This window comes from Oncorhynchus clarkii, chromosome 6 (assembly GCF_045791955.1).
Source record: "Oncorhynchus clarkii lewisi isolate Uvic-CL-2024 chromosome 6, UVic_Ocla_1.0, whole genome shotgun sequence".
Lineage (NCBI taxonomy): Eukaryota > Metazoa > Chordata > Actinopteri > Salmoniformes > Salmonidae > Oncorhynchus > Oncorhynchus clarkii.
The window spans coordinates 19,187,030-19,211,615 of NC_092152.1; the positions used below are offsets into that span (position 1 = coordinate 19,187,030).

Here is a 24,586-nt window from a genome sequence, read left to right on the forward strand (position 1 = left end):
TAACACTACTCCAGTTGCACGCATGTATAATGCATTAAGAAAGTTTATAAAGCGCAATAGAGTAAAGAACCTACTCTTTGTTCATTCACTCTCTTTCAGCCTCCATCTCCACACACACACACACAGGTTCTCTAAGGAGATGTTTTTGACTAAGTATATGAAATGTTTTTGACCAAGTCTATAAAATGTCAGTGCACTTTGTGGTCTCGTTAGGGTACCACCTTTTGCCTGTGCTCTGTGGTGTCTCTGTTGATGGAGTAAAAGGTGCATGATGCGTTCAGTCCCTCACGCTGAACACAATACTCCATAACATTCAGAATAAAAAATATCCCCGACCCCTGACCCACAGCATCGCATGAGAAAACCTAAAAGCCCCCATGTTTCATTGCCATGAAACAGCATGCAAAGATAACAGAACAACAATAGACTAATAGTATTATAGTAGTAATAATAGCAATAACAACAATAATAATAATAGTAATAAAATTAAAATAATTGTACAATGCAAACATGACAGTAGTAAATGCTTTCCAGTTATTATTGCTACAGTACCTTACAGTGTTTATTTGTCACTCAGATTACCAACCCCACCCTAAACCCCTGATTCACAGTCTTGCAGGGGAAAATAAAAACAAAGTTGGGTTGAATTCACTGTCCTAAAGGCATGGAATGGGTGGACGCCAGCTTAGTTATGATCTTCCTTCATTGTAAAACAACCAGTACATCTTGAACCGGGGTGGGTTTATGATTGCAGGAACATGATTTTCTGGGACTTTTGTAGAATAGGCTCTCCCCATTATATGGACTCAAAATGCATCCGGACAGTGAATTTATCCCCACACACAGATCCTATCACACGCAGACACACACACACATCCCCCCAAAGCCTTGTCTGGGTAGCTTCCTTCGCTGGGAGCCACCAGCGTATTTATATATCCAAAAAACGCTTACATTTTCAAAAATATTCAAACTCTTTTTATTCAAAGATAGAAAAAGAGTTGCTCCCTGAGAGAGATGCTGTGTAGTGCATCGAGACACAAGTGATTGTCTTTAACAAGCCACTGACCTCTAACTTCACACTCTGTATATGGAGGATGATAGTGTTCACAGCATATGGGAAGGGTTTGGGAAAGTGTAAGGGAATCCTTGAAGATCTTCAACATTAACATTTAAATTGAAGTGATTGTCTATCATAGTTTAGTGTTAAGATTGTTCAATGTATTGCAACTTTAAGTTGCAAATGTTTCAGTGAAAAATATATATTACCCTGTTTTTTTAGGATCTGGAAAAGTGTTCTATAATAAGCAATGCAAGAACTACAGTCCCAGAGAGAACTATGTAGTGTGGAATAGGTTTCAAGTGTCAACTTGAATCTGAAAGATGAAACGTCTGAATAATGTCAGTAGAGTGGCGCAGCGGTCTAAGGCACTGTATCTCAGTGCCTTACAGACCCTACAATCCTCAAAATATTTTACAGCTGCACCATCGAGAGCATCCTGACGGGTTGCGTCACTGCCTGGTATGGCAACTGCTCGGCCTCCGTCCGCAAGGCACTACAGAGGGTAGTGCATACGGCCCAGTACATCACCGGGGCCAAGCTTCCTGACATCCAGGACCTCTATACCAGAGGAATGTGTCAGAGGAAGGCCCTAAAAATGGTCAAAGACTCCAGCCACCCTAGTCATAGACTGTTCTCTCTGCTACCGCACGGCAAGTGGTATCAGAGCGCCAAGTCTAGGGCCAAGGGGCTTCTAAACAGCTTCTACCCCCAAGCCATAACACTCATGAACAGCTAATCAAATGGCTACCCAGACTATTTATTACCTATGCATAGCCACTTTAACAACCCTACCTGCATGTACATAATTATCTCAATTACCTCGACACCGGTGCCCCCACACGTTGACTCTGTACCGGTACCCCCTGTATATAGCCTCCACATTGACTCTGTACTGATACCCCCTGTATATAGCCTCCACATTGACTCTGTACCGGTACCCCCTGTATATAGCCTCCACATTGACTCTGTACCGGTACCCCCTGTATATAGCCTCCACATTGACACATTGAGAGGAAGAGGTTCATGAAGTGACTTGGTTTCTTATTCACTGACTAGGTATGCCCTCATGAAAAGACACTAAGACCAACACACTAGTTTTAGCTAGGTTGGTGGTGTGGTAAGAGGTGGGGGTGGGTGGTGTGGTAAGAGGTGGGGGTGTGTGGTGTGGTAAGAGGTGGGGTGGGTGGTGTGGTAAGAGGTGGGGGTGGGTGGTGTGGTAAGAGATGGGGGTGGGTGGTGTGGTAAGAGGTGGGGGTGGGTGGTGTGGTAAGAGGTGGTGGTGTGTGGTGTGGTAAGAGGTGGGGTGGGTGGTGTGGTAAGATGTGGGGGGGGGTGGTGTGGTAAGAGGTGGTGGGTGGTGTGGTAAGAGGTGGGGGTGTGTGGTGTGGTAAGAGGTGGTGGGTGGTGTGGTAAGAGGTGGGGGTGTGTGGTGTGGTAAGAGGTGGGGGTGGGTGGTGTGGTAAGAGGTGGGGGTGGGTGGTGTGGTAAGAGGTGGTGGGTGGTGTGGTAAGAGGTGGTGGTGTGTGGTGTGGTAAGAGGTGGGGGTGGGTGGTGTGGTAAGAGGTGGGGGTGGGTGGTGTGGTAAGAGGTGGTGGGTGGTGTGGTAAGAGGTGGTGGGTGGTGTGGTAAGAGGTGGGGGTGTGTGGTGTGGTAAGAGGTGGGGTGGGTGGTGTGGTAAGAGGTGGTGGTGTGTGGTGTGGTAAGAGGTGGGGGTGTGTGGTGTGGTAAGAGGTGGGGTGGGTGGTGTGGTAAGAGGTGGTGGTGTGTGGTGTGGTAAGAGGTGGGGGTGTGTGGTGTGGTAAGAGGTGGGGGTGTGTGGTGTGGTAAGAGGTGGGGGTGTGTGGTGTGGTAAGAGGTGGGGGTGGGTGGTGTGGTAAGAGGTGGTGGGTGGTGTGGTAAGAGGTGGGGGTGTGTGGTGTGGTAAGAGGTGGGGTGGGTGGTGTGGTAAGATGTGGGGGTGTGTGGTGTGGTAAGAGGTGGTGGGTGGTGTGGTAAGATGTGGGGGTGTGTGGTGTGGTAAGAGGTGGTGGGTGGTGTGGTAAGAGGTGGGGGTGGGTGGTGTGGTAAGAGGTGGTGGGTGGTGTGGTAAGAGGTGGGGGTGTGTGGTGTGGTAAGAGGTGGGGGTGTGTGGTGTGGTAAGAGGTGGGGTGGGTGGTGTGGTAAGATGTGGGGGTGGGTGGTGTGGTAAGAGGTGGTGGGTGGTGTGGTAAGAGGTGGGGGTGTGTGGTGTGGTAAGAGGTGGGGTGGGTGGTGTGGTAAGATGTGGGGGTGGGTGGTGTGGTAAGAGGTGGTGGGTGGTGTGGTAAGAGGTGGAGGTGGGTGGTGTGGTAAGAGGTGGGGGTGTGTGGTGTGGTAAGAGGTGGTGGTGGGTGGTGTGGTAAGAGGTGGTGGTGGGTTTAGGGGGGCTGGGGGGGAGAGGTACTCCTAATAATCTGTCATTTGATCTGATTGTTCAATAGAGTTATTGCAGCGACAAAAAATGATTGACAGGATGGCAGTCTGACAAAATCTTTTTTTTCACGCAAAATATAATATTTATATACATATCTTCACCTTGAAAAGTAGCCATAATTGTTTAAATCCTTCTTTTACAGTTTGATAGTTCCGAACTGAAAGATGCAATACCCTCTTCACGTATCAACAGAGCCCAGACAAGGCTTTCTCGACATACCAAAATTACCTCCCAGGTTTACCCCAATATTCTTTAACAAGTCTCTTTTTAACTTTACAAATTCTGTACACATGAAAATATTAAATAACAAAACAGACAAGATATCAGCCACATAGGGCTGCTACAGTTTTAAATGAAGACTAAAATATTAACAGAAGATGTAATACTGGAATCCGTTCTTCACTACATAATATCTACAATACCTTTTCTGAATCACACGAATCCCTCCCCCATCTTCAATATCACAATTTCATGTAAAAAAAAAACTAAAATAAACAAATGAACTTACCCAGTTAAAAGACAGCTTAAATTAGCTAGTTAAAGTCTGTACATTTCTGGTCAGTTCTGAAGAGCCCCGTGGTCATGGGTGCGTTATATACATTCTTTAGACTGTATCGGTGAATAGGGTTGGATAAGTGCTGGACATTCCTAGTGTTTGCGGCTGTAAGTGTCTGGATGGTTCGGGCCTGGGGTCCGGGCTGCTTTGCCGTTGCGTTAATGATGCGTCCGCGGTCACGTTGTGGTCCACTCTCTGGGGTTGGACCATAGGAAGTCACTTGGGCATGGTGATCGCTGCATTGGGGTCGGGATTGAACAGCTCCTTGTAGAGCGGGGGGAAGAGCACGTTCACCGTCTCAGGGTGAAGCTGCTGGAAGGCCTGCAGCTCCTCGGTGTGGAGAGTACACACGGCCGACAGCATGGGTATCCGACCAATCAGCTACAGAGGACACAGAGGGGTCAGAGGTCAAGGTTGATGGGTCAAGAAATCCAGATCATAACCTAACTAAAGTCTCAGTATGTACATGAAAACTGCAGCTAAAGTGAAAAGGGTTGTTTGAAACACACTGCCATCGAACAGTGCCTAGGTAATGAACCCCTTTGATGCCAATGTGAAGCCCCACAACTGCTGTACTGTATGAGGCGCTGTGATGCGCCGCGGTGATGCGCCCTACCTTAGCCAGCGCGTCCTCGTCCATGTGGTTCTTCTGCATGATGTGCTGCAGCGCAAAGTAGATCTTCTCCTGGAGCTTTTGCACCTTCCTGGGTTCCATCAGCCATGGACGGTCTGACAGAGGAACACACACCAACATCACGTCAGTCACTGTGTCTGTCTTACTTATAATAAAGACAGCTTCACGAATGCAGCACATGTCAATCACTGTGTTGACAGCAGCATTCTCCATCCAGGCAGTGCCTCAGTAAGGTCTGCCTGTAGGTGGCAGCAGAAGGTAACTGTGGCCGTGAGTAGTCTGTACTAACCTGTGGAGATGAGCACTGCTGCAGAGAACAGAGCGATCTCCTCCTCAGTGAGCTGCAGAGAGCACAGACTCTTGGCAAAGTCAAACACAGCGCTGACCAGGTCGTCACAGCCTGTGAGAGTTAATAACGAGGCGGTCAATATAGAATAACATGCTGTAGTCTCATAGTTATGCTGTAGTCTCATAGTTATGCTGTAGTCTCATAGTTATGCTGTAGTCTCAGGGTTATACTATAGTCTCATAGTTATACTGTAGTCTCATAGTTCTACTGTAGTCTCATAGTTATACTGTAGTCTCATAGCTATACTGTAGTCTCATAGTTACAGTGGGGCAAAAAAGTATTTAGTCAGCCACCAATTGTGCAAGTTCTCCAACTTAAAAAGATGAGAGAGGCCTGTAATTTTCATCATAGGTACACTTCAACTATGACAGACAAAATTAGAATAAAAAAATCCAGAAAATCACATTGTAGGATATTTAATGAATTTATTTGCAAATTATGGTGGAAAATAAGTATTTGGTCACCTACAAACAAGCAAGATTTCTGGCTCTCACAGACCTGTAACTTCTTCTTTAAGAGGCTCCTCTGTCCTCCACTCGTTACCTGTATACTTGCCGTATACTGTAGTCTCATAGTTATGTTGCAGTCTCATATTTATACTGTAGTCTCATAGTTTACTGTAGTCTCATAGCTATGTTGTAGTCTCATAGTTATACTGTGGTCTCATAGTTATACTGTAGTCTCATAGTTATACTGTAGTCTCATAGTTATGTTGTAGTCTCATAGTTATACTGTAGTCTCATAGTTATGCTGTAGTCTCATAGTTATGTTGTAGTCTCATAGTTATGCTGTAGTCTCATAGTTATGCTGTATTCTCATAGTTATGCTGTAGTCTCATAGTTATACTGTAGTCTCATAGTTATGCTGTAGTCTCATAGTTATACTGTAGTCTCATAGTTATGTTGTAGTCTCATAGTTATGCTGTAGTCTCATAGTTATGCTGTAGTCTCATAGTTATGTTGTAGTCTCATAGTTATGCTGTAGTCTCATAGTTATACTGTAGTCTCATAGTTAAACTGTAGTCTCATAGTTATACTGTAGTCTCATAGTTATACTGTAGTCTCATAGTTATACTGTAGTCTCATAGTTATGCTGTAGTCTCATAGTTATGTTGTCTCATAGTTATGTTGTAGTCTCATAGTTATGCTGTAGTCTCATAGTTATACTGTAGTCTCAGTTATACTGTAGTCTCATAGTTATACTGTAGTCTCAGTTATACTGTAGTCTCATAGTTATACTGTAGTCTCATAGTTATACTGTAGTCTCATAGTTATGCTGTAGTCTCATAGTTATACTGTAGTCTCATAGTTATGCTGTAGTCTCATAGTTATACTCTAGTCTCATAGTTATACTGTAGTCTCATAGTTATACTGTAGTCTCATAGTTATACTGTAGTCTCATAGTTATGTTGTAGTCTCATAGTTATACTGTAGTCTCATAGTTATGCTCTAGTCTCATAGTTATACTCTAGTCTCATAGTTATACTGTAGTCTCATAGTTATACTGTAGTCTCATAGTTATACTGTAGTCTCATAGTTATGTTGTAGTCTCATAGTTATGTTGTAGTCTCATAGTTATGTTGTAGTCTCATAGTTATGTTGTAGTCTCATAGTTATACTGTAGTCTCATAGCTATGTTGTAGTCTCATAGTTATACTGTAGTCTCATAGCTATGTTGTAGTCTCATAGTTATACTGTAGTCTCATAGTTATGATGTAGTCTCATAGCTATGTTGTAGTCTCATAGTTATACTGTAGTCTCATAGCTATGTTGTAGTCTCATAGTTATACTGTAGTCTCATAGCTATGTTGTAGTCTCATAGTTATACTGTAGTCTCATAGCTATGTTGTAGTCTCATAGTTATACTGTAGTCTCATAGTTATGCTGTAGTCTCATAGTTATGCTGTAGTCTCATGAAAAATAAGAATACAGTGAACAGAGAAACACTCATACAAACTATACACTGAAGTGTTTTCCCATCCTACTACAGTTATGTGTGCAATTCTGTTACTTCTATGAATGTAATATGTAACAAATCAGAGTTCAGGGTCAGGTCAGAGACTACCCAATATCTTGTCCAGAGCATTATGAGTACTGTAGTACATCATGCTACTTAGATGGCCGTAGATGGAGGCGGTACAGTATCACTAGCAGCAGTGCCTTACCTAGTGCTTTGAACATCTGCATGCCCCCATACTTCCCCTCAAACAGCACCGTGTTGTTGAGAGGGTTAAACGCCCGACACATTCTAACCAGGACCACCTCCAGACAACCTAGAGAGAGACAAAGAAAGATGTTAGTCTTTTTGCAAATCTAATACCTTTTCCCACATTGATACAATATTGTCTTGTCACCATTTGTTGTATGTTTTTGTTGAAAGGAGGTGGAAACAACGCTGTTTCAACCAGGAGACTTGTTTCCAATGGGCAAGCAGGGTGAGGTCACCTGACTTGAGCAGGAGGATCTGGTCGTTCTGGCAAAGCTCCATGAAGCCTGAGATGCGCTTGGCAAACTCCACCACATACTGGATGGAATGGGTGATCTGGATGGCACACTGCTGCCACAGCACGTCTCGCGTCTGCAAAGAAACACACACTTTGCTATGTTTTTATTTTTATTTCCCCTTTATTTAACCAGGTAGGCTAGTTGAGAACAAGTTCTCATTTACAACTGCGACGTGGCCAAGACAAAGCAAAGCAGTGCGACAAAAACAACAACACAGAGTTACACATGGGATAAACAAACATACAGTCAATAACACAATAGAAAAATATGTATACAGTGTGTGCAAATGAAGTAAGGAGGTAGGGACATCTCCACAGACAAATCGACACTGTTATGACAGCTGTGTACATATCATAAACACAACTTTGAAACACTACTATAGCACTTGTGCAAACACAAACAGTATTTCACCCACATGTTTATGCCACAGGACTGTGCACACAACAAGCCATGCAGAAGAGTTGTATTTGGGTCACCCCTTTGTGCTGTTCAATGAAGTACACTACAAAGACAGGAATTTTTATCAAATGAATACTTGTAAAATAGTCAGCTCCATCGCTACTCGGAATATCCAAAGTACAATATCAGCAAGTTGTCTTTGTGTTCTATAGTTTCTAGCTGTAGGATGAATCTCCATGGAGAATATCTCAAAGGGTTCTTCTGTAATGACCCATAATCCATTAGACACAGAGGAATGAGAGAGGTCACAGTGGTAAAGGAACTACTGCTCTGTTACATAGACACACACACACAGGCAGAGAGGAGGAGCGAGAGAGAGAAACAGAAGAAGGAGAAACGAGCAGAGAAAGAACTTGAGAAAGAAAAGAGAAAAAGTGGGAGGTGAGATACTAAAAAAAAAAGAGATTTAAATAGTGATAATAGGGGAGGAAAAAGACATTTCAATAGTGAGTATAGGGGAGGAAAGAGACATTTAAATAGTGAATAAAGGAGAGGAAAGAGACATTTAAATAGTGAATAAAGGGGAGGAAAGAGACATTTAAATAGTGAATATAGGGGAGGAAAGAGACATTTATAGTGAATATAGGGGAGGAAAGAGACATTTATAGTGAATATAGGGGAGGAAAGAGACATTTATAGTGAATATAGGGGAGGAAAGAGACATTTAAATAGTGAATAAAGGAGAGGAAAGAGACATTTAAATAGTGAATAAAGGGGAGGAAAGAGACATTTAAATAGTGAATAAAGGGGAGGAAAGAGACATGTAAATAGTGAATAAAGTGGAGGAAAGAGACATTTATAGTGAATATAGGGGAGGAAAGAGACATTTATAGTGAATATAGGGGAGGAAAGAGACATTTAAATAGTGAATAAAGGAGAGGAAAAAGACATTTAAATAGTGAATAAAGGAGAGGAAAGAGACATGTAAATAGTGAATAAAGGGGAGGAAAGAGACATTTAAATAGTGAATAAAGGAGAGGAAAAAGACATTTAAATAGTGAATAAAGGAGAGGAAAGAGACATGTAAATAGTGAATAAAGGGGAGGAAAGAGACATTTAAATAGTGAATAAAGGGGAGGAAAGAGACATTTAAATAGTGAATAAAGGAGAGGAAAGAGACATGTAAATAGTGAATAAAGGGGAGGAAAGAGACATTTAAATAGTGAATAAAGGGGAGGAAAGAGACATTTAAATAGTGAATAAAGGAGAGGAAAGAGACATGTAAATAGTGAATAAAGGGGAGGAAAGAGACATGTAAATAGTGAATAAAGGGGAGGAAAGAGACATGTAAATAGTGAATAAACGGGAGGAAAGAGACATGTAAATAGTGAATAAAGGGGAGGAAAGAGACATTTAAATAGTGAATAAAGGGGAGGAAAGAGACATTTAAATAGTGAATATAGAGGAGGAAAGAGACATTTAAATAGTGAATAAAGGAGAGGAAAGAGACATGTAAATAGTGAATAAAGGGGAGGAAAGAGACATTTAAATAGTGAATAAAGGAGAGGAAAGAGACATGTAAATAGTGAATAAAGGGGAGGAAAGAGACATTTAAATAGTGAATAAAGGGGAGGAAAGAGACATTTAAATAGTGAATAAAGGAGAGGAAAGAGACATGTAAATAGTGAATAAAGGGGAGGAAAGAGACATGTAAATAGTGAATAAAGGGGAGGAAAGAGACATGTAAATAGTGAATAAAGGGGAGGAAAGAGACATGTAAATAGTGAATACAGGGGAGGAAAGAGACATTTAAATAGTGAATAAAGGGGAGGAAAGAGACATTTAAATAGTGAATAAAGGAGAGGAAAGAGACATTTAAATAGTGAATAAAGGGGAGGAAAGAGACATTGGATGAAATGTTTTTTCGTTTTTTTTTGTAGACACTCTTATCCAAATGACTTACAGTAAAAAGTGCATACATTTAAAATATATATATATTTATACTAGAGTTGGGGGGTGTATAGGGGAGGAAAGAGACATTGGATGACAATGGAGTTGGAGGGTGTATAGCGGAGAAAAGAGGCATTGGATGACAATGGAGTTGGGGGGGGGGGGGGGGTGCTCAGAGGTTGTAGGTAAGTGAGCAGTGCAAAGTCAGCTGGTCAGAAGGAACACACAGACACACACAAACACACACTGGTCACAAGGAACACACAGACATACACTGGTCACACACTCACTTTGCTCTGGTACATCTTGATGTCATCGTAGGAGTGTGTTTGCCAGGCCAGCTGCTGCAGCTCATCTGCTGTGTATTGACAGGTCTCCAGGTGAGACTTTATAATGTTCTGGGCGATACGATCTATGGAGGGAGAGGACAGAGAAGAGACAGTCACACACAAATTTGAGCAAAATGGTAGCTTATCATTCATTGTCTATGGGAGCGTGAAACTGATGAACCGATCATAAGTTTAGTGAAAATTATTGCACCTTTATTTAGCTGTGTTCAACCTCCCAAAGTTTCAGTCTTCACACAGCTTTGTATGTGGTCTCGTCTACCAGGCTTTGAGACCAGGTTACTTTTTATGTAGCATCATTTTAATCTGTATTGTAGAAATGTAATTTTTGTTTGTTTGAATGTTGGCGCTAATTGAAACGGGGTATAGAAAACAGCAGAACCGATGTTTACAAGAATCAGGGAATGTATTGTATACCTCCATCCGAGTAGATGTGTGACAACTCAAATATGGAATGCACTAGTAAAACTGTGTTCCACTAAATTGACATTACAGCCTTAGTAAGGCAGGCCACACATTAAGGCAGGCCACACTCTCAATGGGGGTTTCTTGCATTGATGGGCTAAGCTTAAATATGACGCATGCACAGCTTTCTCTCGCTCTCTTTCTCTCTCTCTTCCTCCCTCCCTCTCTTTCTATCTCTCTCTTCTTCCCTCCCTCTTTCTTTCTCTCTCTCTCTCTCTCTCTCTCTCTCTCTTCCTCCCTCTCTCCCTAAGCCTGTTTGATCTCCTGTCCCACACACAGCTTATCACACTGACTCACACTCCTTTAGCCTCACCATGACACCCTCCTATTCAAATCATCAATTAAGGCCTGGTATCTTCCTGCACTATGCAACACTCACTCAGAGACGGCATCATGCATGTTTTCGAGGGGGCACTGACGGACAAATTTGATATCTTTGAATGAACTTAACAGTAACCCTTAGTTACCTAGCTCTCCCATGCTGACATTGCTGTGCGCCAGCTGACTGTCCTGGTAGGTGCTATAGTTGAACAGGTTAGCCACAGGGGTCAGGTCGTACACCGGCTCCTGCTTGATGTGCTTAATGCCCGCCAAGTCCAGGCCTGACTGGTCCGGGGAGGGCTGGGTGGAGTCCATACCATGGTAGTAGCCACCCGTGGCACCACCGTTCACCTGGCCCTTGGGGAGCTCGATGACGTGGCCGTTGGCGTAGGTGCCTCCGATCTCGTGGTTGAGGGTGCTGAGGCCGTTGGTCAGGCTGGAGGAGTAGACACGCGCCAGGGCCTCTGCCTCACACGTCTGCTGCTGCCGCTCATTCAGGATCCGCTGCTGGTGCTTCTGTACCTCGGCGTACAGGCTGTCACGCTGCTTCTTGGACATGCGGCCAAACTTCACCGCTACGCACAGAGAGGGAGGGAGAGAGAGAGAGGTTGTTTATTAGTCACATTGTGTTTATTTTCTCTCAGCTTCACCTGGGCTTTAGACATAAAACTTTATTTTAAAAAACATTGTTTTTTTTACCCCTTTTTCGCCCTAATTTGGTATCCAATTGGTAGTTACAGTCTTGTCTCATCGCTGCAACTCCCATACGGACTCAGGAAGGTCGAGAGCCGTGTGTCATCCGAAACACACCCCAACCAAGCTGCACTGCTTCTTGACACAATGCCCACTTAACCCGGAAGCCAGCCGCACCAATGTGTCAGATGAAACACCCTACACCTGGCGATGGTGTCAGTGTGCACTGCGCCCGGCCTGCAACAGGAGTCGCTAGAGTGCGATGGGACAAGGACATCCCTGCCGGCCAAACCCTCCCCTAACCCGGATGACGCTGGGCCAATAGTGCACCGCCCCATGGGTCTCCCAGTCGTGGCCGGCTGCGACAGAGCCTGGACTCGAACCCAGAATCTCTAGTGGCACAGCTAGCACTGTCTTAGACCACTGCACCACTCGGGAGTAGGTGACAATCTTAAGTAGGTAAGAGTCTACGTGTGTGTGTGTGTGTGTGTGTGTGTGTGTGTGTGTGTGTGTGTGTGTGTGTGTGTGTGTGTGTGTGTGTGTGTGTGTGTGTGTGTGTGTGTGTGTGTGTAAGTAGTCTCACCATCTCTGGACATTCCGAGTGCAAGACACTTCTGTAAACGGCAGTGCTGGCAGCGGTTTCGGTTGGTCCTGTCGATCAGACAGTTCCTCTGGCGAGGGCATGAGTATGCAGCGTTGTTCTGCTGACTTCGTCTGAAGAACCCCTACAGGACAACCACAACAGTCAGTTAACGGTCAGTCTATGATTTGGAAAAGAATAGAATAGAAAAGAGTTGACAGAGAGTAGAACGCAGATGCTGGAATAGAAATTAACATATGAAACAGGAATGACAGGAGAATGATGGGGATAGAGTCAGACAGAGGGAACAACAGAGCTGTGTGGAGAACTCACTTTGCAGCCCTCACACGTGATGACTCCATAGTGGATTCCTGATGATTTGTCTCCACAGATTTTGCACGGTATAACTTCGATTTGGGCTGTGGACAAAGAGATGGGAGGGGGAAAACACACACACACCTGGATTACATAACTGTTTCATTGTGTCACACACACCTGGGTTACATAACTGTTTCATTGTGTCACACACACCTGGGTTACATAACTGTTTCATTGTGTCACACACACCTGGGTTACATAACTGTTTCATTGTGTCACACACACCTGGGTTACATAACTGTTTCATTGTGTCACACACACCTGGGTTACATAACTGTTTCATTGTGTCACACACACCTGGGTTACATAACTGTTTCATTGTGTCACACACACCTGGGTTACATAACTGTTTCATTGTGTCACACACACTTGCCTGTACTGTACCAGTATTAATGGCCACTCAACGTTCCCCCGACTGTCAGGGGGCTCATTAGGGTGTGTGCGTGGTTGTGTGTGTTTCTATCACATGACCCAGTGAGAGGGAACAGTGCTCCCAATCAGAAGGAACCTCTCCAGTTAACAGGACTCTGTGACATCCTGTTCATTTTAGCAGTGTTTTATGGTGTGGTAATGACAGGTGACAGACATTTTGTCATGAGGATGAGCAGGGGTCCTTAGATCTGGTCCCTGGATTGTAGTGGGGTTACATCACCAAAGTATCTTCATTTACTCACTCACTCACTCACTCACTCACTCACTCACTCACTCACTCGTAGTATACATGTAGTGTACTATAGGACTGAACTGTGTACTGTAGGTCTGAAATCGGCACACACAGAAACCTTTAGGAGCATCCTGTGCCCACAGTAACCAGTGTGGCCACGTAGTTTGAGACGGAGAAGGATAGTGACAGATAGAGAGATAGCTAGAGAGAAATTATAGATACATATATATATATACATATACATAGAGAGAGAGATAGATGGCACATATCTGCTGAGAATGCACACTCACTATAAGGAGATTAGACACGCAATCTAATCCTATATTATTTCCTTCCTCACACGCTGTTTCCCTGCTCTGCACACTGGCTGGCTAATCCAAAGCAGTAGGACCCTAATAACCTCTCTGCACCTGCAACTGCACTATTCTCCCAGAAATCAGGTAAAATGGCTACAAACAGACTAGACAAAATAATCATCCTATTTTCGGTTTGTGAAATAGTAATATTCCACAAATCTACAATAAGCAATTCTTCAGATTTTGCCAGAAACATAGAAAACAGAAATGACACATAACTTTGGTGACCCTGAGTATAGTCCCCCCAACAACAAAAAAAGGGACCGAAAACTGAGTTATGTTCATAAGGAACCAAACGGACTGAAAAGGGGAGGGACTACCTGGATTTGTCCAATAAGGAACATACGTTTTTGTTTTACATGTGCCCTGTGAACACGACCAAGGATCCATTCCCGAGCTGTAGAGCAATAACAGAAAAGCTGCAAAGTACACGATAAATGACTGTAAGGGGTAATCTTCTAACGTTCTAACCTAAGCTTCTGATATTAATGTAGTAATTTAGGGTAAAAGGCAATGTCCAAAAGTATGTCTTACCTACGACATCCGTTTTCATTTTCGGTGGAGACAAGCACGCATAAACAGATGTACGTACACACACCGTTCTGTGTGGCAGCTGCAATAGGAAGACAGGTGTTTCAATGTGTGTGCTAATGAATGTGTCCATAGGTATGTCTTATGTGTCTGATTGGTTTACGGCTAGGACTTAATTGGTCTGATCAGCAGTGTTTATGAAGTGTGTGTGTATGTGGTTTGTATGTGATCTGTGTGTGCAGTGTCATAATGGGATTAGCGCAGAAAGATGATGACTACTCGGGAGTTGCGTCTGCTGTCTAAGCTGTATGGGGCTGTCTTGTACCTCTTTACCCAGGAAGGTACGTCCCACTCCCCCCTCAAAGCCTGAGTCAGAGAGGGTCTAACTGGGGGTCTTAATGACCATGACCTCTGTGACCCCTGAGCCCCAGACCATGTGCTGACTTAAGGTCAGTTTGATCCTGACCTCACCCGACCCAGGACACTATACTAGACAGACGGACGGACGTACTGGCTGACTCCCAATCAGCCAGACAGACAGAAATGTAAAGAATGTAAGAATGTCCTAGTTCAAATAAAATGTTATTTTTCACATGCGCCAAATACAACAGTGAAATGCTTACTTACAAGCCCTTAACCAACAATGCAGTTATAAGAAAATTCCTAAAAAGTAAGAGATAAGAATAACAAATCATTAAAGAGCAGCAGTGAATAACAATAGCGGGGCTATATACAGGGGGTACCGGTACAGAGTCAATGTGCCAATGTGCGGGGGGCACCGGAGTCGAGGTAATTGAGGTAATTATGTACATGCAGGTAGAGTTATTAAAGTGGCTAAGCATAGATGATAACAGAGAGTAGCAGCAGCGTGGGGGGGGGTCAATGGAAATAGTCTGGGTAGCCATTTGATTAGCTGTTCAGGAGTCTTATGGCTTGGGGGTAGAAGCTGTTTAGAAGCCTCTTGGACCTAGACTTGACGCTCCAGGAACACTTGCCGGGCGGGAGCAGAGAGAACAGTCTATGACTAGGGTGGCTGGAGGCTTTGACCATTTTTAGGGCTTTCCTCTGACACCACCTGGTATAGAGGTCCTGGGTGGCAGGAAGCATGGCCCGGGTGATGTACTGGGCCATTTGCACTACCCTCTGTAGTGCCTTGCGGTCAGAGGCAGAGCAGTTGCCATACCAGGTGGTGATGCAACCCGTCAGGATGCTCTCGATGGTGCAGCTGTAGAACCTTTTGAGGATCTGAGGACCCATGCCAAATCTTTTCAGTCTCCTGAGGGGGAATAGGTTTTGTCGTGCCCTCTTCACAACTGTCTTGGTGTGCTTGGACCATGTTAGTTTGAGGGTGATGTGGACACCAAGGAACTTGAAGCTCTCAACCTGCTCCACTACAGCCCTGTCAATGAGAATGGGGGCGTGCTCGGCCCTCCTTTTCCTGTAGTCCACAATCATCTCCTTTGTCTTGATCACGTTGAGGGAGAGGTTGTTGTCCTTGCACCACACTGTCAGGTCTCTAACCTCCTCCCTATAGGCTGTCTCATCGTTGTCGGTGATCAGGCCTACCATTGTTGCGTCATCAGCAAACTTAATGATGGTGTTGGAGTTGTGCCTGGCAGTGCAGTCATGAGTGAACAGGGAGTTCAGGAGGGGACTGAGCACGCAGCCCTGAGGGGACCCCTTTTTGAGGATCAGCGTAGTGGATGTGTTGTTACCTACCCTTAACACCTGGGGGTGGCACGCCAGGAAGTCCAGGATTCAGTTGCAGATGGATGTGTTTAGTCCCAGGGTCCTTAGCTTAGTGATGAGCTTTGAAGGCACTATGGTGTTGAATGGTGAGCTGTAGTCAATGAATAGCATTCTCACATAGGTGTTCCTTTTGTCCAGATATGAAAGGGCAGTGTGGAGTGCAATATAGATTGCATCATCTGTGGATCTTTTGGTGCTAGGGGTTTTGGGATAATGGAGTTGATGTGAGCCATGACCAGCCTTTCAAAGCATTTCATTAATAAAGACGTGAGTGCTATGGGTCGGTAGTCATTTAGGCAGGTTACCTTAGTGTTCTTGGGCTCAGGGACTATGGTGGTCTGCTTGAAACATGTTGGTATTACAGACTCAGACAGGGAGAGGTTGAAAATGTCAGTAAAACACTTACCAGTTGGTCAGTGCATATTTGCAGTACACGTCCTGGTAATCTGTCTGAATATTGACCTGTTTAAACGTCTTACTCACATCGGTTGCGGAGAGCTTGATCACACAGTCGTCCGGAACAGCTGATGCTCTCATGCATGTTTCAGTGTTACTTGCCTCAATGCTAGAATAGAAGCTATTTAGCTCGTCTGGTAGGCTCATGTCACTGAGCAGCTCTTGGCTGTGCTTCCCTTTGTAGTCTGTAATAGTTTGCAAGCCCTGCCACATCCGACGAGCATCGTAGCCGGTGTAGTATGATTAAATCTTAGTCCTGTATTGACGCTTTGCCTGTTTGACAGTTCGTCAGAGGGCATAGCGGAATTTCTTATAAGCTTCCGGGTTAGAGCCCCGTTCCTTGAAAGCGGCAGCTCTACCCTTTAGCTCAGAGCAAATTTAGCCTGTAATCCATGACTTCTGGTTGTGGTATGGACGTACAGTCACTGCTGCGACGTCGTCCTCAATGCACTTATTGATAAAGCCAGTGACTGATGTGGTGTACTCCTCAATGCCATCGGAAGAATCCCAGAACATTTTCCAGTCTGTGATAGCAAAACAGTCCTGTAGTTTAGCATCTGCTTTATCTGACCACTTTTTTTTATAGACTGAGTCACTGGTGCTTCCTGCATTAATTTGAGCTTGTAAGCAGGAATCAGAAGGATATAGTTATGGTCAGATTTTCCAAATGGAGAGCTTTGTGTGTGGAGTAAAGATGGTCTAGAATTTTTTTCCCTCTGGTTGCACATTTAACATGCTGATAGAAATTAGGTAAAACTGATTTAAGTTTATTTTTATTAAAGTCCCCGGCCACTAGGAGTGCCACCTCTGGATGAACGTTTTCCTGTTTGCTTATGACGGAATACAGCTAATTGAGTGCGGTTTTAGTGCCAGCCACGGTCTGTGGTGGTATGTAAACAGCTATGAAAAATACAGATGAAAACTCTAGGTAGATAGTGTGGTCTACAGCTTCTCATGAGATACTCTACCTCAGGTGAGCAAAACCCTGAGACTTCCTTAGATATCGTGCACCAGCTATTGTGTACAAATATGCATAGGCCCCCGCAACCGTGTCTTACCAGAGGCTGCTGTTCTGTCCTGCCGATGGAGTGTATAACCCGCCAGTTGTATGTTCTTAATGTCGTCGTTCAGCCACGACTCGGTGAAACATAAGATATTACAGTTTTTAATGTCCCGTTGGTAGGATATACAGTGCCTTGCGAAAGTATTCGGCCCCCTTGACTTTTGCGACCTTTTGCCACATTTCAGGCTTCAAACATAAAGATATAAAACTGTATTTTTTGTGAAGAATCAACAACAAGTGGGACACAATCATGAAGTGGAACGACATTTATTGGATATTTCAAACTTTTTTAACAAATCAAAAACTGAAAAATTGGGCGTGCAAAATTATTCAGCCCCCTTAAGTTAATACTTTGTAGCGCCACCTTTTGCTGCGATTACAGCTGTAAGTCGCTTGAGGTATGTCTCTATCAGTTTTGCACATCGAGAGACTGAAATTTTTTCCCATTCCTCCTTGCAAAACAGCTCGAGCTCAGTGAGGTTGGATGGAGAGCATTTGTGAACAGCGGTTTTCAGTTCTTTCCACAGATTCTCGATTGGATTCAGGTCTGGACTTTGACTTGGCCATTCTAACACCTGGATATGTTTATTTTTTAATCATTCCATTGTAGATTTTGCTTTATGTTTTGGATCATTGTCTTGTTGGAAGACAAATCTCTGTCCCAGTCTCAGGTCTTTTGCAGACTCCATCAGGTGTTCTTCCAGAATGGTCCTGTATTTGGCTCCATCCATCTTCCCATCAATTTTAACCATCTTCCCTGTCCCTGCTGAAGAAAAGCAGGCCCAAACCATGATGCTGCCACCACCATGTTTGACAGTGGGGATGGTGTGTTCAGCTGTGTTGCTTTTACGCCAAACATAACGTTTTGCATTGTTGCCAAAAAGTTATATTTTGGTTTCATCTGACCAGAGCACCTTCTTCCACATGTTTGGTGTGTCTCCCAGGTGGCTTGTGGCAAACTTTAAACGACACTTTTTATGGATATCTTTAAGAAATGGCTTTCTTCTTGCCACTCTTCCATAAAGGCCAGATTTGTGCAATATACGACTGATTGTTGTCCTATGGACAGAGTCTCCCACCTCAGCTGTAGATCTCTGCAGTTCATCCAGAGTGATCATTGGCCTCTTGGCTGCATCTCTGATCAGTCTTCTCCTTGTATGAGCTGAAAGTTTAGAGGGACGGCCAGGTCTTGGTAGATTTGCAGTGGTCTGATACTCCTTCCATTTCAATATTATCGCTTGCACAGTGCTCCTTGGGATGTTTAAAGCTTGGGAAATCTTTTTGTATCCAAATCCGGCTTTAAACTTCTTCACAACAGTATCTCAGACCTGCCTGGTGTGTTCCTTGTTCTTCATGATGCTCTCTGCGCTTTTAACGGACCTCTGAGACTATCACAGTGCAGGTGCATTTATACGGAGACTTGATTACACACAGGTGGATTGTATTTATCATCATTAGTCATTTAGGTCAACATTGGATCATTCAGAGATCCTCACTGAACTTCTGGAGAGAGTTTGCTGCACTGAAAGTAAAGGGGCTGAATAATTTTGCACGCCCAATTTTTCAGTTTTTGATTTGTTAAAAAAGTTTGAAATATCCAATAAATGTCGTTCCACTTCATGATTGTGTCCCACTTGTTGTTGATTCTTCACAAAAAAATACAGTTTTATATCTTTATGTTTGAAGCCTGAAATGTGGCAAAAGGTCGCAAAGTTCAAGGGGGCCGAATACTTTCGCAAGGCACTGTACGTGCTTTCAGTTCGTCCCATTTGTTTTCCAGCGATTGAACGTTAGCTATAAGAACGGAAGGGGTTAATACTAAAAAATGTTTTTTAATAAAGACTGATAAGGGGTACGAGAAGGTCGTCTCTGAGAACTGAAAACCCTTAGCAGTCAGAACAGACAGGACAGATTGTACTTACTGACCCTCTTCAAACCCCCATTCATATCCTCTTCTACCTATTATTTTCTCTAATGGATCTACAAGCTCTACATACCCATGGTGAATGAGAATTATCAATATAGAGCACTAGTTGACAAAGTTAGCTGCTAAATTGCCCATACCCCACCCCATAGAAAACCACCACAAGCATCTCTTTCAGGCTCAACATTAATGAACAGATAGCACATTAATGAACGAAAGCACAATCAACAATTATTGAGCATGATCTCTCTGTGTGTGTGCGTGCGTGTGTTAAGTTCCAATGTATATGTTTGATAGCTGCTGTGTGTGGACTGGGCCTGTGAGTGTAATGAAGTTAGTACTCTCTGGATTGGTTCTAGAGGTGACCCAGTTCCTGGCCAGCGCCAAACTGGGTCAGAGCAGCACAGTGCACTGGGATGGACTGGGCCGGACTGGGGAGGAAAACAGACACATACACACACTGAGTGCTAAAGTGAAGATGTCAATGGAAGTGGTGTCTAACGGTATATTTATAGTGAAAACAGGTCAGTTGTGCTGCAGGACATAAAGGTAATAAACAGAGACCGAATATAACCAGTAAACAAACACAGAACAAAACTCTGTGTGTGTGTGTGTGTGTGTGTGTGTGTGTGTGTGTGTGTGTGTGTGTGTGTGTGTGTGTGTGTGTGTGTGTGTGTGTGTGTGTGTGTGTGTGTGTGTGTGTGTGTGTGTGTGTGTGTGTGTGTGTGTGTGTGTGTGTCCCACCACTCTTATTTAGTGCCATGTACAACCTTGTTCTGCTATACATCCCAGAATGTCTCTTTGTAGATCCTTTAAGAACAACTTCTACTTGGACTTCAAGGATGAACATGTTCAAAAGGGATTTATCAACTGACCAGTCTAAAGTTTATAAAAACGGCTTGAGGGGTGTGTGGACCGACAAAGATTATAATCTGACTGTTTTGTTTGTGTTTCTGTGTTCGTCTGTATGTGTGTGTGTTTGAGAGTGTCTGTGTGTGTTTCAGAATGTGTGTGCATGTGTTAGAGAGAGTGTGTTTCAGATTGTGTGTGTGTGATTCAGTGGGTGTGATAGTGTGTTTCAGAATGTGTTTGTGTGGGTGTGTTTCAAAGTGTGTGTGCATAGCCACCGGGCCTGTCAGGTGGAATAAGGAGCGAGTCATGACAGTTTGGCTGTTGCTAAGGCGACCACTCACTCGTTCCTGTCGTCTGGCTGTCAGAGCAATGATTCGCTGAGCAGTCACACACATGCCTACAGGAAGTGATATCACCAAACTCTGGAGATTGTCTTGCTTACTATCACATTCTAAGTAGGTTCCTTCTTATTGCCTCCTCTCACTTGGTGTTGGTGCCAACACTGGTCATACTTTACACCAAGTGGCTCTAGAACTGTCTATTTACATAGTAGTCACACAGACAGGTACATTGTGAATACAGTTCAGTTACGACTGTATATGGAACACCTGTGCTTCAGGAGATTATTCATGATTCTGCAAAGTTTAGAACAGATAGATAGCAGATAGAGAGCTGCAGATAGAAGTGTGGTGTATAGAACTACATTAATGATTCCTAGGCCCTCTAACTGGCTGGCTGTGTGGGTATGGCTGCCCTCTGACTGGCTGGCTGTGTGGGTGTGGCTGCCCTCTGACTTGCTGGCTGTGTGGGTGAGAGCTAGGCCCTGACTGGCAGTCCTGATTTATCCTGAAGTTATGTAAGAGCCGTAGTGCAGCGCTGGCGATTCCATGGCCAAGATGAGCTCAGCCCCACAATCTCCTCAGAGAGAGAGAGAGATACAGAGAGAGACAGATACACATCCAGACAGACAGACGTGTTACAGTCATCTAACGGAAAGCGTTTTGTGAGGTGGACTGTGGGTGTCTGGTTGGTACAGTGAGTGATGTGTGGTGAACTGGCACGTGGAGTGTGTTAATTGATTTTTAATGAAGTGAGGAACTCCACTCAGTCTCATGGGCTCCCCACTCTCTAAATAGAGCCTTAATTAGCTTCATTTGAGGAGATGGGAGCATCCGCACATGAGCACTGGCTTACCATAACTCAATTTGTAGTGAACAAACACACGCACACACACACACAAAGGGATATGGGCACAAAGCAGCAAGACAACATCAATACTAAGCGCAATGTTCAACCAGCAGTCGTCCTTACCTCGGGCATCTGGTGATGCTTGTTACCACTAGGTGTTGCTGTATTTCAACAGCCGTAAGGGCTATTTGTTATGTAAGTGTGAACAGAAGGGGCAGACTGGACATGCATGTTTCATCCATTAGCTAAAGGGGGCTAGTTACAAAAACACACCCAGGGCTATAATGTGTTCAGCATGCTGTTGCCATGGAATAGCAGCAATAGGAGTTATGTTGTTACTTTTGTTGCTCCTCACACACACACATCCACACACACACAGCCTGACCCTCACACCTGTGTTTTCACTAGGGTCACCAATGCCTACATTGACTCACTTGGATGGCTCTGGCATCGTGGCAGCAGCCGGGTATTATGGGTAATTACTCAGACCTGATTGTATGGTTGGCACAGTCTCCACGGGGTCCATCCAGACTCTGGGTAATAACGCAGGGCAGACAGGGGCCCATCCCCCCTCCCTTCTCCCCTCCCCTCCCGACTGCCTGTGTGTTATGGGGAAAACATGTCTTTGTCCAGTAGCCATGTTGAACAGTAGCCATGTTGAACAGTAGCCATGTTGAACAGTAGCCATGTTGAACAGTAGCCATTTTGAACAGTAGCCATGTTGAACAGTAGCCATGATGCATCATGGATGTTAATTATTGCTCCCCGTCCCCCTCCCCTCCCTCATATGTCAGAGGGAACAGGCTCATCCAGTTTTCCACGAGGTGCAGTGTACTCTGGGTAATTGCTCATGGGGCAGCAGGTCTGGGATCAGCTGCATTGGGCTCATGGAATCCAGCTCTGTGTTCTGATTGGACACGTCAGAGAGGGTACAGAAGGGGGCCACTGCCTGACGTCCAACGCATCGATACACACTCACATGCGCACGCAGACACATACAGAAAAGTGTACATATGTATGCACACGTACAAATCACATCGTGAAATGCAGAAATGTACTGCATGGATTTAGAAATGCTATGGCAACACTATAAAGTCAGTGGTTCCCAAACTGAGTGTTCGGCAGGGCCCCCCCCCCAAAAAAAATGTACAAATTATAATACAATTATAATACAAATTATAATACAATATATATATGTACCAGTCAAAAGTTTGGACACACCTACTCATTCCAGGGTTTTTCTTTATTTTGACTATTTTCTAATAGTGAAGACTTAAAAACCATAATGCGCTATGATGAAACTGGCTCTCATGAGCACCGCCACAGGAATGGAAGACCCAGAGTTACCTCTGCTGCAGAGGATGAGTTCATTAGAGTTACCAGCCTCAGAAATTGCAGCTGAAATAAATGCTTCACAGAGCTCAAGTAACAGACACATTTCAACATCAACTATTCAGAGGAGACTGCGTGAAACAGCCTTCATGGTCGAATTGCTGCAAAGAAACCACTACTAAAGGACACCAATGCTTGGGCCAAGAAACACGAGCAATGGACATTAGACCGGTGGAAATCTGTCCATTGGTCTGATGTGTCCATATTGGAGATTTTTGGTTCCAACCGCCATGTCTTTGAGAGACGCAGAGTAGGTGAACGGATGATCACCGCATGTGTGTTCCCACCGTGAAGCATGGAGGAGGAGCTGTGATGGTTTGGGGGTGCTTTGCTGGTGATACTCTCTGTGATTTATTTAGAATTCAAGGCACATTAACCAGCATGGCTACCACAGCATTCTGCAGCAATACACCATCCCATCTGGTTTGTGCTTAGTGGTCCTATCATTTGTTTTTCAACAGGACAATGACCCAACACACCTCCAGGCTGTGTAAAGGCTATTTCAAGGAGAGTGATGGAGTGCTGCATCAGATGACCTGGCCTCCACAATCACCCGACCTCAACCCATTTGGGATGAATTGGGCCGCGGAGTGAAGGAAAACAGTGCTCAGCAAATGTGGGAAGTCCTTCAAAAGCATTCCAGGTGAAGAGAAGAGAATGCCAAGAGTGTGCAAAGCTGTCATCAAGGCAAAGGGTGGCTACTTTAAAGAATCTAAAATATAACATATATTTTGATTTGTTTAACACTTTTTGGTTACTACATGATTCCAAACGTCATAGTTTTGATGTCTTCACTATTATTCTACAATGTAGAAAATAGTACAAATAAAGAAAAACCCTGGAATGAGTAGGTGTGTATTTTAAAATGATTATATATATATTTTTAAAGGATCTCAGTCTGGCTTTAAACTTGCTCTTGAAAGTTGTAATAGTGGAAGGTGCATTTTCGAAGTTGGGTAGTGCATCATCAGTTTTCCTTTGTTATTTTAGTCATTTCATAACATAGAGAGCTATTTATAACTTGCCAAAAATGTCCAGATTAACTAGCCCATGTCAGCTAATGTTTTTATATTCTGTATAGTTTTTCTAGGCCATAAATATTTTTGTAATTTTTTTGTCCCTCAAATATCACGAATACACATTAGACATGGCAAAATGAACAGTTTGTGTCATGAACAGTGCTTGTACCCATAGAAATAGACATGGCGCAGGGGAGGGGTGGGGGCGGGGGATGTTCCCCAATGCTAGAAGGTGGGCCCCGAGTGAAACATTTTGGGAACCTCTGCTATAAGTGAAACCCATACAACACTGTGGGGTTCATGGTAAGTGGGCCTGAAATGGGGAGGTATGCAAGGGAGGCTTGGGAAATACTCCACAGGGTAGACTCGATCCCAATGCCCCTTTCCCTCCCCAAACACCCTCCCCCATCTCGTCCCTCCCACCCTTCTGTCCCCTCAGGTCCTTCCCAACACCCTCCTCTGTGATCCCCCCTCAGGCTTGACCTCTGAACTTTCCTTAGAGAGAGACAGAGAGGAACAAGTCCAAGGGTGATGTGACCACAGCATCTGGTCTACCCCTTCTGAGAGCAGGGGTAGGCTACACACTGTGTTGCAGAGCTACTGATGATAATGATCCAAATAATGTATTTGTAAGTAAATGCCTGGAGCACCGCTCCCTAACCCTCCCTTAAACAAACCCACTCTGATCTTCCTATGATTTTGGT

General features: G+C 44.2%; 2 protein-coding genes across 4 annotated transcripts in view; both read right to left on the bottom strand.

The window, feature by feature from the left end:
* Nucleotides 1–2,161: 2,161 nt before the first annotated feature.
* Nucleotides 2,162–4,096, bottom strand: LOC139412310 (uncharacterized). The gene is made up of 2 exons (XM_071159149.1): nucleotides 4,063–4,096; nucleotides 2,162–3,465 (listed from the first exon to the last, which is right to left on the bottom strand). The coding sequence occupies exons 1-2, from the start codon at nucleotides 4,094–4,096 to the stop codon at nucleotides 2,162–2,164; spliced, it is 1,338 nt and encodes a 445-aa protein (XP_071015250.1).
* The window catches only part of LOC139410717 (nuclear receptor ROR-beta-like), a 32,861-nt gene continuing 11,680 nt past the window's right edge, over nucleotides 3,406–24,586 (bottom strand). Inside the window, exons 1-10 of one of the 3 annotated variants that reach the window (XM_071156150.1) lie at nucleotides 14,243–14,460; nucleotides 12,644–12,729; nucleotides 12,314–12,455; nucleotides 11,184–11,612; nucleotides 10,195–10,316; nucleotides 7,496–7,628; nucleotides 7,216–7,323; nucleotides 4,992–5,102; nucleotides 4,685–4,797; nucleotides 3,407–4,449 (exon numbers count right to left, since the gene is read on the bottom strand). In XM_071156150.1, the coding sequence (XP_071012251.1) occupies nucleotides 4,285–4,449; nucleotides 4,685–4,797; nucleotides 4,992–5,102; nucleotides 7,216–7,323; nucleotides 7,496–7,628; nucleotides 10,195–10,316; nucleotides 11,184–11,612; nucleotides 12,314–12,455; nucleotides 12,644–12,729; nucleotides 14,243–14,372 (1,539 nt within the window). In that variant the 5' untranslated portion in view covers nucleotides 14,373–14,460 and the 3' untranslated portion in view covers nucleotides 3,407–4,284. Of the gene's footprint in view, nucleotides 4,450–4,684; nucleotides 4,798–4,991; nucleotides 5,103–7,215; nucleotides 7,324–7,404; nucleotides 7,629–10,194; nucleotides 10,317–11,183; nucleotides 11,613–12,313; nucleotides 12,456–12,643; nucleotides 12,730–14,242; nucleotides 14,461–24,586 lie in introns of those variants that run through there. The other 2 variants (XM_071156151.1, XM_071156152.1) reach the window with 2 other exon arrangements.